The sequence below is a fragment of the Typha angustifolia genome, chromosome 13 (assembly GCF_048772165.1).
Source record: "Typha angustifolia cultivar Huaian chromosome 13, ASM4877216v1, whole genome shotgun sequence".
In the NCBI taxonomy this organism is placed as follows: domain Eukaryota; kingdom Viridiplantae; phylum Streptophyta; class Magnoliopsida; order Poales; family Typhaceae; genus Typha; species Typha angustifolia.
The window spans coordinates 14,158,553-14,172,506 of NC_133251.1; the positions used below are offsets into that span (position 1 = coordinate 14,158,553).

At 37.8% G+C, this 13,954-nt stretch overlaps 1 protein-coding gene across 2 annotated transcripts; it reads left to right on the forward strand.

Annotated features, from left to right (window-relative positions):
- Positions 1 to 508: 508 nt before the first annotated feature.
- On the forward strand, positions 509 to 13,127 carry LOC140773573 (ribonuclease TUDOR 1-like). Of its 2 annotated transcripts, none has more exons than XM_073116200.1 (17): positions 509 to 667; positions 1,180 to 1,344; positions 1,889 to 1,963; positions 2,053 to 2,166; positions 2,261 to 2,365; positions 2,610 to 2,816; positions 2,924 to 3,127; positions 3,210 to 3,317; positions 5,558 to 5,728; positions 5,855 to 6,052; positions 6,130 to 6,489; positions 6,569 to 6,799; positions 6,874 to 7,062; positions 7,137 to 7,214; positions 7,390 to 7,584; positions 11,270 to 11,647; positions 12,646 to 13,127. In XM_073116200.1, the coding sequence occupies exons 2-17, from the start codon at positions 1,195 to 1,197 to the stop codon at positions 12,832 to 12,834; spliced, it is 2,952 nt and encodes a 983-aa protein (XP_072972301.1). In that variant the 5' UTR covers positions 509 to 667; positions 1,180 to 1,194; the 3' UTR covers positions 12,835 to 13,127. The 2 variants fall into 2 exon arrangements, with proteins under 2 accessions (XP_072972301.1, XP_072972302.1); XM_073116201.1 differs by having other exon boundaries at positions 528 to 667; positions 1,187 to 1,344.
- The last annotated feature ends 827 nt before the right edge of the window (positions 13,128 to 13,954 follow it).

A 13,954-nucleotide genomic window follows, 5' to 3' on the forward strand; every position in this document is an offset into this window, starting at 1 on the left:
GCATTAGTATTGTTAATAGAGTTATTGTTTAGATAAACTAAATTAACTATACTAACAAAGAAGGAATAAGAGATATTTGTGTGTTTTATTTTAGTAACAGAACAATCATTATTCTACTGGCTATTACCAGCTTAAATTTAACTTAGTATAGTTTTGAGACATTAAAAGAAAATACAAGAGCCAGAAAATTTATATGATATAATGTTATTAATAAAACAAAAATAGGGTGTTTTAATAAATCCCATGTAATTGGCTCAGACAGGAACCTGCCACGTCTGAACAGGGTAGGGTAGGAGAGTCCCCAGCCCCCACCCACCTTGACTGTATTAAATTCCTGCACTCGGGTCTGCGGGCAATCTGCTGCGTGGGCTTGACTTAGTACCTAAAGGGCAATCTAGTCAATGCGTATCGTGTCCTTTCAAAAAAAAAGAAAAGAAAATGCGTATCGTGCGTGATGGACTTCGATCGAAGTCCCTAAACTCCTAAGAAGGGTAATCTAGTCAAATTAGGTTTTTCCGTTTCCCTGTATATATTCCAAAGATTTCCTCGAAACGACGAGCCGATCTCCCTCTTCCGCCGTCTCTCTTCGCGGGGTTGTTCCCGAGGAGCGTTGTAAGATTCTCCGGTCGGAAGGAGAGACCTCTCCTCCTGTGGAGATCGATCCGAGGTAAGGTTTTCCGTTAGATCTGTGTCCCGTTTAAACAACAGAGAGAACTTGTTGAAGCTTGCACTCGCATTTCGTTCTGATGTGTTGTTTGACCTGATTTAGATTTCTTGAATCGAGTTTTGATCTTTATGAAAAGTATCCTTGAAGATCTGTGTCGAACAATGGCTTTTGTTATCTTCTACTGTTCCGTTAGTGTCCATCTGTGAGAAAGATCTTTCTTTCTTCCTGGAGCAGTGAAAGATGTTGGTTTTTGTTGCTAACCCAACACTGCTGGTTTTTGAAAATCTTATTGCTATCTTTGCAACTGAATCTTTCTAGTTTTGGAAAATGATTTATCATGATTTTTCACAAGGGTGGAAGAATTGTGACCCCATCCATCAGCTTGCGATCCTTCGTTATTTACTCCCACGTATTCCGAATCTCTCTTGAATAAAATGCGTTTGTAGAATTTGAAGCATTTGGTGATATTTTACTTGTGCATTTGTAACACAAGAGGGTATTACTAATGACAGTCCTTAGTTATCGAGATGGCTGCTGCGCCTGCTGCAACTGGATGGCTAAGGGGAAGAGTGAAAGCTGTTCCTTCTGGAGATTGCTTGGTGATTATGGGAAGCACGAAAGCTGAAATCCCACCTGAAAAGACCATAACTTTGTCTTCTCTTATTGCTCCCCGGCTGGTATGTTGCTTGCATCTGATGCTTAATTCTTGCTAATAAAATGCTGCATGTTTTGGCTGAAGCATCTAGTGTGTGGACTTTATAGTTAGACTTACACTGGGCACTTAAATTGTAGAAGTCAAGGAATGAATTGCTTTTTTCTACGTAAGAAATTGTTTGCTTTCGTTTGATTATAACTCTCAGATCCCTCTCTCTCCTCTTTCAACAAATAAACATACTAATATATATATATATTTTAATAACTGCGTTTCTGTTTGATATTTTTTTTATCTATATTCTTGTATGCTTCTTTTGCTTATACATCCAGAGCCGTTATTGCAATACTTTTTGCTCTTGTTTTAGATATCTATTTCAGTTGTATATCAATATGTCTTTCAAAATTCAAACTTACTTAAGGGCAATCTAGTCATATATCCTGTTTTATGTACATAAATGTTTTTATTTCCTTCATCATTTTTGCCTAACATGAAACCATTTCAAAGGAACTTGTTTCTCTGCTTACTAGTTTTCCTTTGTTTTTGTTGTTTCACTCAATAATGCCCAGGCCCGCCGCGGTGGAGTTGATGAACCCTTTGCGTGGGCTAGTAGAGAATATCTAAGGAATCTTTGCATTGGAAAGGTTGCTTTCCTTCTTCTGCTTTAAATCATAGTCTTCATAACTGAGTTCTATAATTGACTTGGTGCCAAAGTTGTGATGTTGCTTTGCAGGAGGTAACATTTAAAGTAGATTATACTGTTCCATCCATAGGGAGAGAATTCGGCACAGTTTTCCTTGGTGATAAGAATGTTGCACTATTGGTTGTTTCAGAGGGGTGGGCGAAGGTATTATCAGTCTTTGTTTAACTAGCTTGGTCCCACTTGCACCCTATATGTGATTGGTATTTGCTTCTTCTTTCTTGGTTTTCATGTTCAATAGGTTAGGGAACAGGGTCAACAAAAAGGTGAAGCAAGCCCTGTTTTGGCAGAACTGTTGCGCCTGGAAGAACAAGCTAAGCAACAAGGATTAGGTCGTTGGAGCAAGGTTAGAAACCTTTTTTCTTTAATTGCTGAATTTCACCAAGTAAATTTGCAGTAGAGGATGCCCATATCACTTGAAATCTTTCTCATTATTGAAGCAAGACTTGTGGTTATTCTTGGTGTACTTACCTAGGAAGCTCATCAATTATTGGCAATTTCCATGCTAATTATCCACTGTTTTCCAGATATATATCCTGAATGGATTAATTGGGTTAAAATCATAGACTTTTTATTGATAACTGATTTAGGTACCAGGTGATTCAGAGTCATCAATTAGGAATCTACCTCCTTCAGCAATCGGAAATTCTAGTAATTTGGATGCAATGGGACTGCTGGCTGCAAACAAAGGCAAACCGATGCAGGGAGTTGTGGAGCAGGTTCGTGACGGAAGTACAGTTCGTGTTTATCTGCTGCCAGACTTTCAGTTTGTTCAAGTTCTTGTAGCTGGAATTCAGGTACTATTTCAACAAAATGTTCATTGCAGTCATTATTATCCTCGTAGCTGCTAGCTTCTTTTGCTTTGCATGTTCACTGTGTGTCTATCATTTTAATTGAAAAATAGGCACCATCCATGGGAAGGAGGACTGCAGCAGAAGCTGAAATTAAAGCTGGTGATGCAAATGGTGAAGTTTCTGCTGATGCTTCAACCTCTTTGACGTCAGCACAGAGGCTTGCTGCTTCTGCAGTGCCATCCACTGAAGTTGCAGCAGATCCATTTGGTCGGGAAGCTAAACACTTCACAGAGATTCGCGTTTTAAACAGAGAGGTAATTTAGGATTTTATTATTTTTCTTCAAGCTAGATGGATTTAAATTCTCCTTTCATTTTCTTACACATTGGAATTGGCAGGTTCGAATTGTGTTAGAAGGCGTGGACAAGTTTAATAATCTAATTGGTTCAATATACTATCCTGATGGTGAGACTGCAAAAGACTTGACTCTGGAGCTTGTCGAAAATGTATGCTCCTTTCCCCAATACCTGATAATGCAACTTCTGTTAGATTTAAAGTTGATGAGAAGGGTTAATTACAACCTTTGCTTCTGGCTGGTAGTATGTATTATATCTGGTGCATGATTGTTGCTGGTTGTTACCTTTATTCGGATATCATGATATACCTAGATCAGCTGTAGATATCAAAGGATTACCTCCTTTTGTGAATTCTATTTTTAATTTTTAATATTGAGTTCCCTTTCTTTGCACTTTGCTTCCTTGATTTATATTTTAGTTAATTACAATATGAAACATAGTGGTGAAGTTTCAGTTTTGACCCAAAGAAAAATATATATATTAATTTTAGCCTATTGTGGTCCAAAATAAATGTCAAAACCAGAAATCTTGATTGTTTCATCTTTAACCAATGAGTTTCAGCTCTAATTTTTATTATGCTTCGGCCAATATCGTTCCATCTCGGTTGAAGCTTCAAACCCTTTCTAGCACCTTTTAAATAAAATTATGTTGAAAAGTTATTTTCATTTTTGGACTAATTATTTACATGCATGACATAAATTTGAAGTTCCATAGGCTGAAGATGGAGCAAGATGCCACAATTGTAGCCCATTAAGAGGGAAATGCCCTCCCTATATAAATATAATAGATTCATGAATCGTATGCTGAAGCTAGAAAAGCAAGAGTTTGTTTGTAAAACCTTTGTGGACTTCTAAGGGCCTGTTTGGACTTTTGAGAAGCATTGTGAGATCAGGTTCTATTAGAGGCCACCCAAGGGCCCCTTTTACATATGAGTAATTAAGTAAAAGACACCCACATGCAGACCTATGCCTAGGTTGATATTGTTAAGGATTTGTACCAATAGGTCCAATACGAGAAGATATTTCATATCAGATTACCTTATGACAGGGAAAAACTTATTTTCCGATATTGAAGAATAATATGATTAAACACCTCAAACCTTAATGTGAGTTCCTAAGGGTAAAATTAGATGACCTGAGATATTTAAATACAAACATAGACAAGTGTAGGTTTCTATTATTCCTGGGGCTACTTATTCATTGTACTATCTTGAAAGAAATGATATTTTTGCAGACCAGAATGTAGTCAAAGGCCAAATTTTGCTTCACATGTCATCATGAGGATCATATGCTAGTGTCAGTTATCTTGCTTCCTATCTTATGTCAATGACGAGGACTATTGTTTGATGGGTTTTTTTTTATAAAAAACTCATATAACATTATGTCGAAGTTCCATTTCTTACCATGATTAGTAGGAATAGAAGAGAAATCTTGCATCTGTTCTTTTTAGCCCCCATTTCACTGCAAGATTATCCTTTTTCCCTATTCTAAATTAGGGAACACTATTCTAGATTAGAAAGTAAACATTAAATTATTCCTATTCTAGATTAGAAATACTATTTAAATTATTCCTCACATAAGCTTATTACAATTTTACCATTAAAGTTATTTTAAAATCTTATCCTCTTTCCTTCCATCCACTTAATGCATTTCACAAAGTAAAAGTTTCCGTTCAATCTTTTGCCCAATTTTTTGTTCAATTTTTCTGCATTTCTTCTTTCTTTTGCTGCCCACATATCTCATTGCATACATACTTACAAGTATACATTGCATACCTACAATAATGCAATGCATATCTATAGGTATGCATTGCAGATCTACAATAAATAAGAAGACTGTAATTTAAATTCATCTATCAAATTAAGTGTGTTTTAGTCAATTTTAACTTTTTAATTATACTTTACCTCAATTTTATGTCTCATCAAAAGTAATTACTACTCCATTATTCTGAATTATAAATAGACATTAGAATATCCTACTCTAAATTAGTGGTATAATTTTGGAATAAAAATCTAGGATAGCTATTCTAGATTTTTCCCTTAATTTCAAATTCATAGTGAATGAGGTCTTATTATACTGGGTTATCAGTATATCTGTACTATCCTTTCTAGAGTAGTGGAGGGCCTGGCAGCTTACGGAACATGTCTCTTGTTTAACATAAATTTAGGGTGCACACTTCTGTTCCTGTTGGCAAATAATATAACCTTTTCATTTCTTACATTTAACTTTTAGCTCAACTTAGTCATGGAAAATGCAGTTTGTCTTGGTGTAATTTGCTTGCATGTAATTTGGGCATTCACTATTTATTTTTCTATTTTATCCGAAAATCTAGCCCTTTGAATCACGCAATCCACTATGTATCAACATTTCTCCCTCTCTGTCTGTGCTTAGGGGCTCGCTAAGTATGTCGAGTGGAGTGCAAATATGATGGAGGATGAGGCCAAAAAGCGGTTAAAGGCTGCAGAGCTTCAGGCAAAAAAAGAACGCTTGAAAATTTGGACTAACTACATACCACCACAAACAAACTCAAAACGCATCCACAACCAAAACTTCGCGGGAAAGGTAACATTTATCTTGCTAAGCAGAGAGCTTCTTTCTTAAAACTTTAGTAGCCTGATTTTGTTTTTCTTTCTCTCCGATATCTGTTTTTTTTCTTCTTATCCCCTGTCTGTCTCTGCAATTTGCTAGGTGGTAGAAGTTGTGAGTGGTGATTGCATAATAGTTGCTGACGACTCTGTCCCATATGGCAGTCCCATGGCTGAGCGGCGTGTAAATCTATCAAGCATCAGGTCCCCCAAAATGGGGAATCCTCGTAGAGACGAAAAGCCGGCACCATATGCCCGCGAGGCTAGGGAATTCTTGCGGACACGTCTTATAGGCCGCCAGGTAGGTTATTATGAATGCAGATTACCATTGGAATTGTTTGATCGTATAGGTATGATTAAATAACCCATTTTTGCCAGGTAAATGTGTCAATGGAGTACTCAAGGAAGGTGGGTATGCCTGATGGATCCAACCCGGCTGCTGCCGCTGATTCTCGAGCCATGGATTTTGGCTCAGTCTTCCTAGTTTCTCCATCCAATGCTGAGAGTGATGATACCTCTTCTGCTCCACCAGCTGCAAGTGGACAAACAGCAGGAATAAATGTGGCAGAGCTTTTGGTTGCACGTGGCTTTGGAACAGTAGTCAGACATCGAGATTTTGAGGAGCGATCAAACTACTATGATGCATTGCTGGCAGCTGAGTCACGTGCTATTAATGGAAAGAAAGGGATTCATTCTGCTAAGGATCCTCCAGTGATGCACATCACAGATCTGACAATGGTAGAGAGATCAAGTTTCCTTTTAGGTGTCACAATGAAGTTGTCTTACCAAGTAAATTCTAACTTATTATTTTCTCCAGGCCTCGGCGAAGAAGGCTAAAGATTTTTTGCCATTTCTGCAACGCAATAGAAGGCTCCCTGCTGTTGTTGAATATGTCCTCAGTGGTCACCGGTTTAAATTATTGATTCCTAAGGAGACATGCAGTATTGCTTTCTCATTCTCTGGTGTTAGATGCCCTTCTCGAGATGAGCCATTTTCAGATGAAGCTATTTCTTTAATGAGAAGGAAAATCCTGCAAAGGGACGTTGAGGTGCTTATTTTACTCAATGAATTTCATGTTACTTTGTTTTCTTTGCTCTGATATTTTATGGACTTCCTGCGCAGATTGAAGTAGAGACAGCTGACAAAAAAGGTACTTTCTTGGGATCCCTCTGGGAGTCAAAGACTAACATGGCTGTGACTCTCTTGGAAGCAGGACTGGCAAAGATTCAGACATCATTTGGTTTGGACAGGATTCCAGATGGTCGCCTCCTTATGCAGGCTGAACAATCTGCCAAACAGCAGAAATTAAAAGTATTTAGTGTTTCTAATCCTCCTTTTTACCCTTGTAGCTCCTTCAATTTCTAACTCATGATTATTCTTATTAGATTTGGGAGAACTATGTTGAAGGTCAAGAAGAAACCAATGGTTCTTCTACTGAGGATAAACAGAAAGAAGTGCTAAAGGTGCCGAGTCTGTGACTTTAGGCAAAAACTAATTGAAATGGTTTACTAGATTGTTAAATCTTCTTTTTCTTAATGAGTCAATGGTTTGAATGTTAAGCAATTAAATTTGCTTGGTCATTAATGTCTTTGTATGTTGTTATTAGGATAATCTATATCTCTTCTCTATGCAATACAGGTAGTGGTTACAGAAGTACTAGGTGGTGGCAAATTTTATGTCCAAACGGTAGGTGATCAAAGTGTTGCTGCTATCCAGGAAAAGCTTGCTTCATTAAGTATCCAAGAAGCTCCAGTAATTGGTGCTTTTAACCCTCAGAAGGGCGACTTAGTTCTTGCTCAGTTCACTGTTGATAATTCTTGGAATAGAGCCATGGTAATTATCACAATTTGTACATTTCATAATTTACCTAACAGCTTTTTTCATTTATTTATCTACCTTTTTATGATTAGGTAACTGAATGTAGAGTTTGTTCTCGTGATGCTTTTCTGTTCTCCAACTTTTCAGTTAACAGAAACTAGCTAAGCAGTGGCATTGTTTTCTTAAATCATGGTTGTCATATATGTCATATTCCATTATGTTGTGCAATCAATCATATGCACCTTAATCTAAGAAGAAAATTTTATAGGATGACTATAAGACCTTTCATGCTCTATGAATTAAATTGTTAGGTAATCAGAAAACAAATAGTAGGAAATTAGAAATTGAGTGCCAGCAGAAGCTGTGTTGGTGAATGAGTAGGAATTTTGGATTACTAGAGAAGAAAGAATAAGAGATGATTGCGCCCAACATGAGTTATAGGTAGCACCAATAAAGGATGAGTTGAGTGAAACTTAGACTTAAGATGTTTTGATTACGCTTACTAGAAATCACATAGGAGACTTGGAAGTATTGATTTGAGTCAACCAGCATTAAACATAAAACACTCACCTCCAAAAATTACGTGTTTTTCACGTGGAAACATTCATGCGACTCTCACATGACCTGTCAGTGTAATAATCTCACAAAGTATTTAAGTTAGGTCTAAAATATTATAACAATCCAAACAAATAATCTAAGATTACAAATATTACAGGCCTTAATAAACCTTCAGAAATACATATCCATATGCAAACTTAAAACATAATAACCTTCGCAGGGGCTAAAGTCCAACTTAATAAATAAACAATCATAATAAGTAAATAAATCCACTACTCACTATCCGCATTCTTAATATTTAACTCTAAAATATTTTCACTAAAATTATGGTGAGCACATGGCGCAGCAAGTAAAATCAAATAGTAATTTATAAATAATGTATTATATGATAAATAGAATGCACGTTCATAATTATCAATACATTAAGATAGTCATAATTCACATGGTAAACATAATATCGAGGGGGATTAGTCATCTAGTGGTATTATCGTTCGTACATGTCTGGCGATGCTGCATATGATCAGTTGTTAGTGGTTATCAACATCATCACCGCTTTAGTAAATCATCGCACAAAGCAAAATCATTACTTATAATTAGAATTATCGCATACGGCGAGAAAGAGCTTACAGCTCAATAAGTGTCTTGACGCCGCATCCTTAGGTACCGCTAGAGTTATAACTCTACCTCTCAAACATTTTTTTATTATCGTCCTAGATTAAACTATAAACAAGACAGTGTAATCACATGAATGCTTTACCAACTAAAGATCTTAGGAATAGATCGTTAATATAATACACTCTACCCTTAATTCAGGGTTAAATGGATGAGAGAGGCATTGCCTAATTGAGACTAGACTAATGATGATACAGTGTCATATTTTATATTACTTTATTACATCATGATCATAACTAGCCATTGAGTCTATCATAAATAAGCAATAAATAATAAATAATGCATGTAAAGTAATCAATAATGGCATAAAATAATTATTATCATATCAATAATATTATTTGTAGACTAACATAGGATCTAGTTCATCTTAAATATTTTTGAAATTTGTCTCCTAAATAGTCGGGCTCATATATTTCTGAAATTTGTCTTCTAAATAGTCGGGCTCATCCTGAATCTTGAGACCCTTATTGTACAGTAATGGGTCTGCGGATCGGGCTGAGGGTTTGGTTTAGTCCGCCAGTGATCCGCATCCTTTATTGAGTCCTTCAGCGGCATGGAACAGAGAACATAGAGAGAAGGGAATGAGGGAGAAGAGAGAACTCCACTTCGCCCCGTCCCCTCTATAAAACCCCAACGCTCCCGACCTCTCCTTTTTGTCAATCTCTCTCTTCTTCCTAATTCCCTTCTCTCTCTTGTGCCGCCGAAGGACTCGACGAGGGCCGCAGATCACCGAAGCACCGGGGAACCAAATCAAACCCCCCCGTCCGATCTGCAGACCATTACTGTGCAAGGAGGATCTTGAGATTTAGGAGAAGCCTGACTGGTTAGGAGAGACAGATTCTAGAAATATTTTAGGAATACCGCCTAAACGCGCTAGATCAATCCGCGCGATTGCTTATGAGGGAGCTTCTGCTCCAGTTGATGAGTCGTTTGTGGATACTCCAGCCAACAACATGGAGGCTCTTGGATGTTTGGTTAGACAGCAGGAGAGATTCATTGAGAAGGTAGTTCGTGAGTGCATGGCAACGACTAGGACGAACACACTGGGTGGATTGTCCGAGCACCTTGCCCCTTACCCCAACCGAGCAAGCTAGAGGTGGATTCTCGTGGTCACTAAACCGTTTTATGCAGCTTAATCCTCTAGTGTTTAGTGGCATGACCGATCCTATAGAGCGTTTGATGCTAGACATGCATACAGGAGAGTATATCACATGGAATGCATTCTTAGACGATTTTGATCAGAAGTATTTCTTAGCACCCCTTCAAGTTGAGCTGACACGGGAGTTTACCTAGTTAAAGCAGAGGAAAGATGACTCTAGGACAGGAACGGGATAAAAAATTAAACCTTTACTCATACTGAGTCATTCCCCTGCTTTAATTAGGTAAACTTCCGTGTCAGCTCAACTCGAAGGGATGCTGGGAAATACTTCTGATGAAAAGCGTCTAAGAACGTCTTCCATGTGATATATTCTCCTGCAGACTAGTCTAGCATCAAATGCTCGGTGGCCTTCCACCACTCTTCCGCCTCTCCACGGAGAAAAAAGGTGGCAAAAGTCATTTGTTAATCCTCTGGGCATCTTAAAGCAGTCAGGATCTTTTTCATATATATTAGCCACTGGTTTGCCTTCATAGGATTGGTCATGCCATTAAACACTGGAGGATTAAGCTGGCATAAAACGGTTTAGTGGCCATGAGGATTCACTTCCAGCTTGCTCATGGTGCTCGGACGATCCACCTAGTGTGTTCGTCCTAGTCGTTGTCGTACGCTCATGAATTAGCTCAATGAATCTTTCTTGCTGTCTAACCAGATGTTCGAGAGCCTCCATGTTGTTGGCTGGAACATTCACAACCGGCTCGTCAATTGGAGCAGAAGCAGTCACATGAATAGATTTAGCGTGTTTATGCGACATTCCTAAAATATTTATGGAATCCGTCTCTCCTAAATAGTCGGGCTCCCCTTGAATCTCGAGATCCTCCTTGCACAGCAATAGGTCTGCGGATCGGGTTGTGGGGGTTTGCTGGTGATTAGTGGCCCTTGTCGAGTCTTTAAGTGGTACAAGAGAGAGAGAGAAGGGAATGAGGGAGAAGAGAGAGATTAGCAAAAAGGAGAGGTCGAGGGGGTGTTGGGGTTTTATAGAGGGGTGGAGTTCTCCATCATTCCCTTTTCTTTTCTCTATTTCGTGCCGCTGAATAACTTGACAAAGGCCGCGAATCACCGGCGGACCAAACCCTTAGCCCAATCCACAGATTCATTACTATGCGATGAGGGTCTTAAGATATAGGAGGAGCCCGATTATTTAGGAGAGACAAATTCCAGAAATATTTAATTTTATCCTGCTATTTCGCAATTGTACCTCTATCCTGCTATTTCGCAATTGTATTAACTTTTTTTAATCAGTTTTCAGTTCTTTTACTTATTTTGTTTGGATGTGAACTATTCCCTCTGATTTGTTTTTTTATGCATGTGAAGATTGTCAATGGGCCTGGAGGAGCTGTTGAATCCACAAACGACAAATATGAAGTCTTCTATATTGACTATGGGAATCAGGAAACAGTTCCTTATAGCAGCTTACGACCTCTAGATTCGTCACTCTCATCGGCACCTGGCCTGGCTCAACTTTGCAGCCTTGCATACATCAAAGTACCAGATTTAGCGGAAGATTTTGGCCAAGAAGCTGCTGAGTATCTGAGTCAGTGCACTTTAAACAGCTCTAGAGAATTCAAAGCCATGATTGCAGACAAAGATACTTCAGGTGGAAAAGTAAGAGGACAGGGAACTGGAACATTTCTTGTCCTAACTCTTGTTGATGTTGAAGCTGGTACTAGCATTAATGCCGTCATGCTACAGGTTCGATCACTTTATCTCTGGTTGTTTCTTTAGTTTATGTAATATGATAGGTTTATGAGATCCTACTCTAAGATATATTACGTGAATCTTATTTAGGCAGATAGACCGTAATTTCTGTAAAGAGAACTTTATTGGTTATACACAGCTAACAATTTTAAATTTAAAGTTCCTCATTATGCCACATGGTGTTGCTTGCCTCTTCCAATTTAGTAACTAATGGAAGAAGAAAGTGATCAGAGTTAGTTATCTAGTAGTTATTGCGCAAGGCTCTTCTAGAAGCAACGCACTCTAGTTTTTACTTTTTACTAGTTTAGTTTCAAGTGCATTATGTTTTCATTACCTTCAATCCTGCTTTCTAGGTATAACAATTACTATATTCTTCTCTAAGGTTAATACCTTATAGACCAGATTTGCTATGCTTATCTGGTTATTGCTTGGTTTAACTAGATTTCATGGCAAAATTGACAAGCTTTATTTGAAGTACTTTGGTTATCTCTTTCTTACAGCTTTGAGTTTTCCTACAGTGCTGCTCAACACATTCTTGTCTGCTTGACAATAATTGCTAGAATTTTTTTACTTTCACGCTTCAGCATTGTAGCTCCTTTTTATATGCTTGTTAATGACCATATTCCCAATTTAAATTTACTAAACTGTGAACACCTCAGTACCAGTGTAATACTGAAACATGTTGAAAGCTCTGCTGACACCATTAACCGACACCAGGATGACTTTAAAATTGGATTCTCTTAAGCCATAATTTTTTCTATGAATTTAGCATGTAGGGTATAGACCTTGCATTCACTGTGATGTGCCACGACAAAAAAAACTGTTTTGATGATCAAAGAATTCATGTATATAATCGCAGTCTTCATTAGTAAGTTGGAGGACAGTAAAACTACGCCCTTCTAAATGAGCACATGGTATCAAAATCAGAGAATTTATGTGCAACGCTTCTCTGAAAGAATCATTTTAACTTTTCAAGTTTATTTTTCTTGCAGGAAGGACTTGCTAGGCTTGAAAGACGGAAGAGATGGGATTCTAGAGAACGGAAAAATGCAATTACTAAATTAGAAGAATTTCAGGAAAAAGCCAAAAGAGAGAGGTTGAAAATATGGCAATATGGAGATATTGCATCTGATGAGGAAGACTCAGCCCCACCAGCAAGAAAAGCTGGCGGTCGCAGATAGATTGTTCTATCTAACCAATCTGGAGCAGGAGATATTAGCAGATTAGTGAGGAAGGTCACACTTACTAGGAGAGCTATTTATGACGTGTATTCCCTTTTTAATTCTTTCTTCATTTCTCCGTAGGCCTAAGAAATAGACATTGGTTATTTTACATCTCCGAATAAGTTATATCCCCACCCTTTTTAATCTATGTACACTGCAGAGAAAAACTCAGTCTGCAATATACCTTGTAGATTGGTCCGTAATTACTTTCTAAATTATTGAGTATACTTTGAAGCTCTGCCATCTTCTAACTTATTGAGTATCTCTCTTTAAAGTGCAATTTATTCTACACTATTTTTAATAGTGATATTAAAGCTCTTCTAGATGAAGATTTAAATTTTAATAACAAACTTTGAAATTTTGCTTTGAAAATAGCATCTCATAATTGTAGCACTCTCACGTTAAACATAGTAAATTCTATCTGATGATTAGGTAGAAGTGCAATCCAGCGACAGTCCACGATGCAATAGTTGAGATCATCTAATAAAAATATAAAGAGCTTGGTGGCCATTGTAGCCCTCTTCGCAGACCAGAAGCTTGGTTTCTACAGTCACGGATTATTCCTTCACGTGGAAGTTTTGGTGGAAACGAGAGGACGGAGATGTTTTAAAATTTTCCCAAACGGGATCTAATCCTTCTAAAATCCTCTGCATCCAGTTATATCTATCTGCCTATCCATCCCTCCATCCATCCATCCCCGAAATAAGACGTCGTCGTCTTTTATCTCCTGTGCCACGTCAGATTGCAAAGATAGGACCCACGGTAGTAGCTGATCCGAAGTCGACACGTCAGCAGAGGAAATTTAGTCTACATGTTGGATTGTTGGATTTTTGTACGTGAGGGTGGAACATATGCATGATTATCTTATGGGGGAAAGGATGTGACCCTTTTGTTAAGGTTCCAATCACTAATAATAATAATAATAAAGCTGATTAAAATGAGAAAAAAACTGACGGTAGAGAGAGAAAAAGGTAGGGGTTGGTCCAAAAATTCCAGTCAAACTGTCAAACCTGTCTCCCAATCGAATCCAACATCGATTTTCTAAGACCTATAATTCAAACGTCCATATAACAATAAT

Coding starts and splice junctions, on each gene's coding strand:
- LOC140773573 (XM_073116200.1), top strand. CDS start 1,195: ATGGCTGCTGCGCCTGCTGCAACTGGATGGCTAAGGGGAAGAGTGAAA. Junction 2,817..2,923: donor TTCTTGTAGCTGGAATTCAG/GTACTATTTCAA, acceptor ATTGAAAAATAG/GCACCATCCATGGGAAGGAG. Junction 3,318..5,557: donor CTCTGGAGCTTGTCGAAAAT/GTATGCTCCTTT, acceptor GTCTGTGCTTAG/GGGCTCGCTAAGTATGTCGA.